Genomic DNA, 363 nt, shown 5'->3' on the forward strand with positions numbered 1-363 from the left:
ACATATCGACATTCCTGTCACACGCATTTACATATCTTCTTATAAATCGACAAAAGAATTACAAAATGCAAAACACTTTTTCACATTTTCTTCCATTTATTTAAACACATCCCAACAAATCAATCATAAAATAAAGGAGAAATCAGAAAAAAGATAGAGAAGAATAATAAAAAAACATCCCTCCATTTTCCGTTGCTTGCATCATGCAACAAAGGGCAGAAGTTCCACGTCTATGGGCAACAGCTGCATGGCTTCGTGCATCTTGTTGCACATTCCTCCTTGGATGGACATGCGCAGCCAGACGAGCCTGGAATGTAATGGATAGTTAGGGAGCGTGAATGTAAATGTTGATATATATATACA

General features: G+C 36.9%; 1 protein-coding gene across 1 annotated transcript in view; it reads right to left on the bottom strand.

Annotated features, from left to right (window-relative positions):
* Nucleotides 1–76: 76 nt before the first annotated feature.
* The window catches only part of LOC119592972, a 1,405-nt gene continuing 1,118 nt past the window's right edge, over nt 77–363 (bottom strand). Inside the window, exon 3 of the mRNA XM_037941858.1 lies at nt 77–307. Coding sequence (XP_037797786.1) covers nt 143–307 — 165 coding nt within the window. The 3' untranslated portion in view covers nt 77–142. The remainder of the gene's footprint in view (nt 308–363) is intronic.

Source organism: Penaeus monodon, chromosome 31 (assembly GCF_015228065.2).
Source record: "Penaeus monodon isolate SGIC_2016 chromosome 31, NSTDA_Pmon_1, whole genome shotgun sequence".
Taxonomy (NCBI): domain Eukaryota; kingdom Metazoa; phylum Arthropoda; class Malacostraca; order Decapoda; family Penaeidae; genus Penaeus; species Penaeus monodon.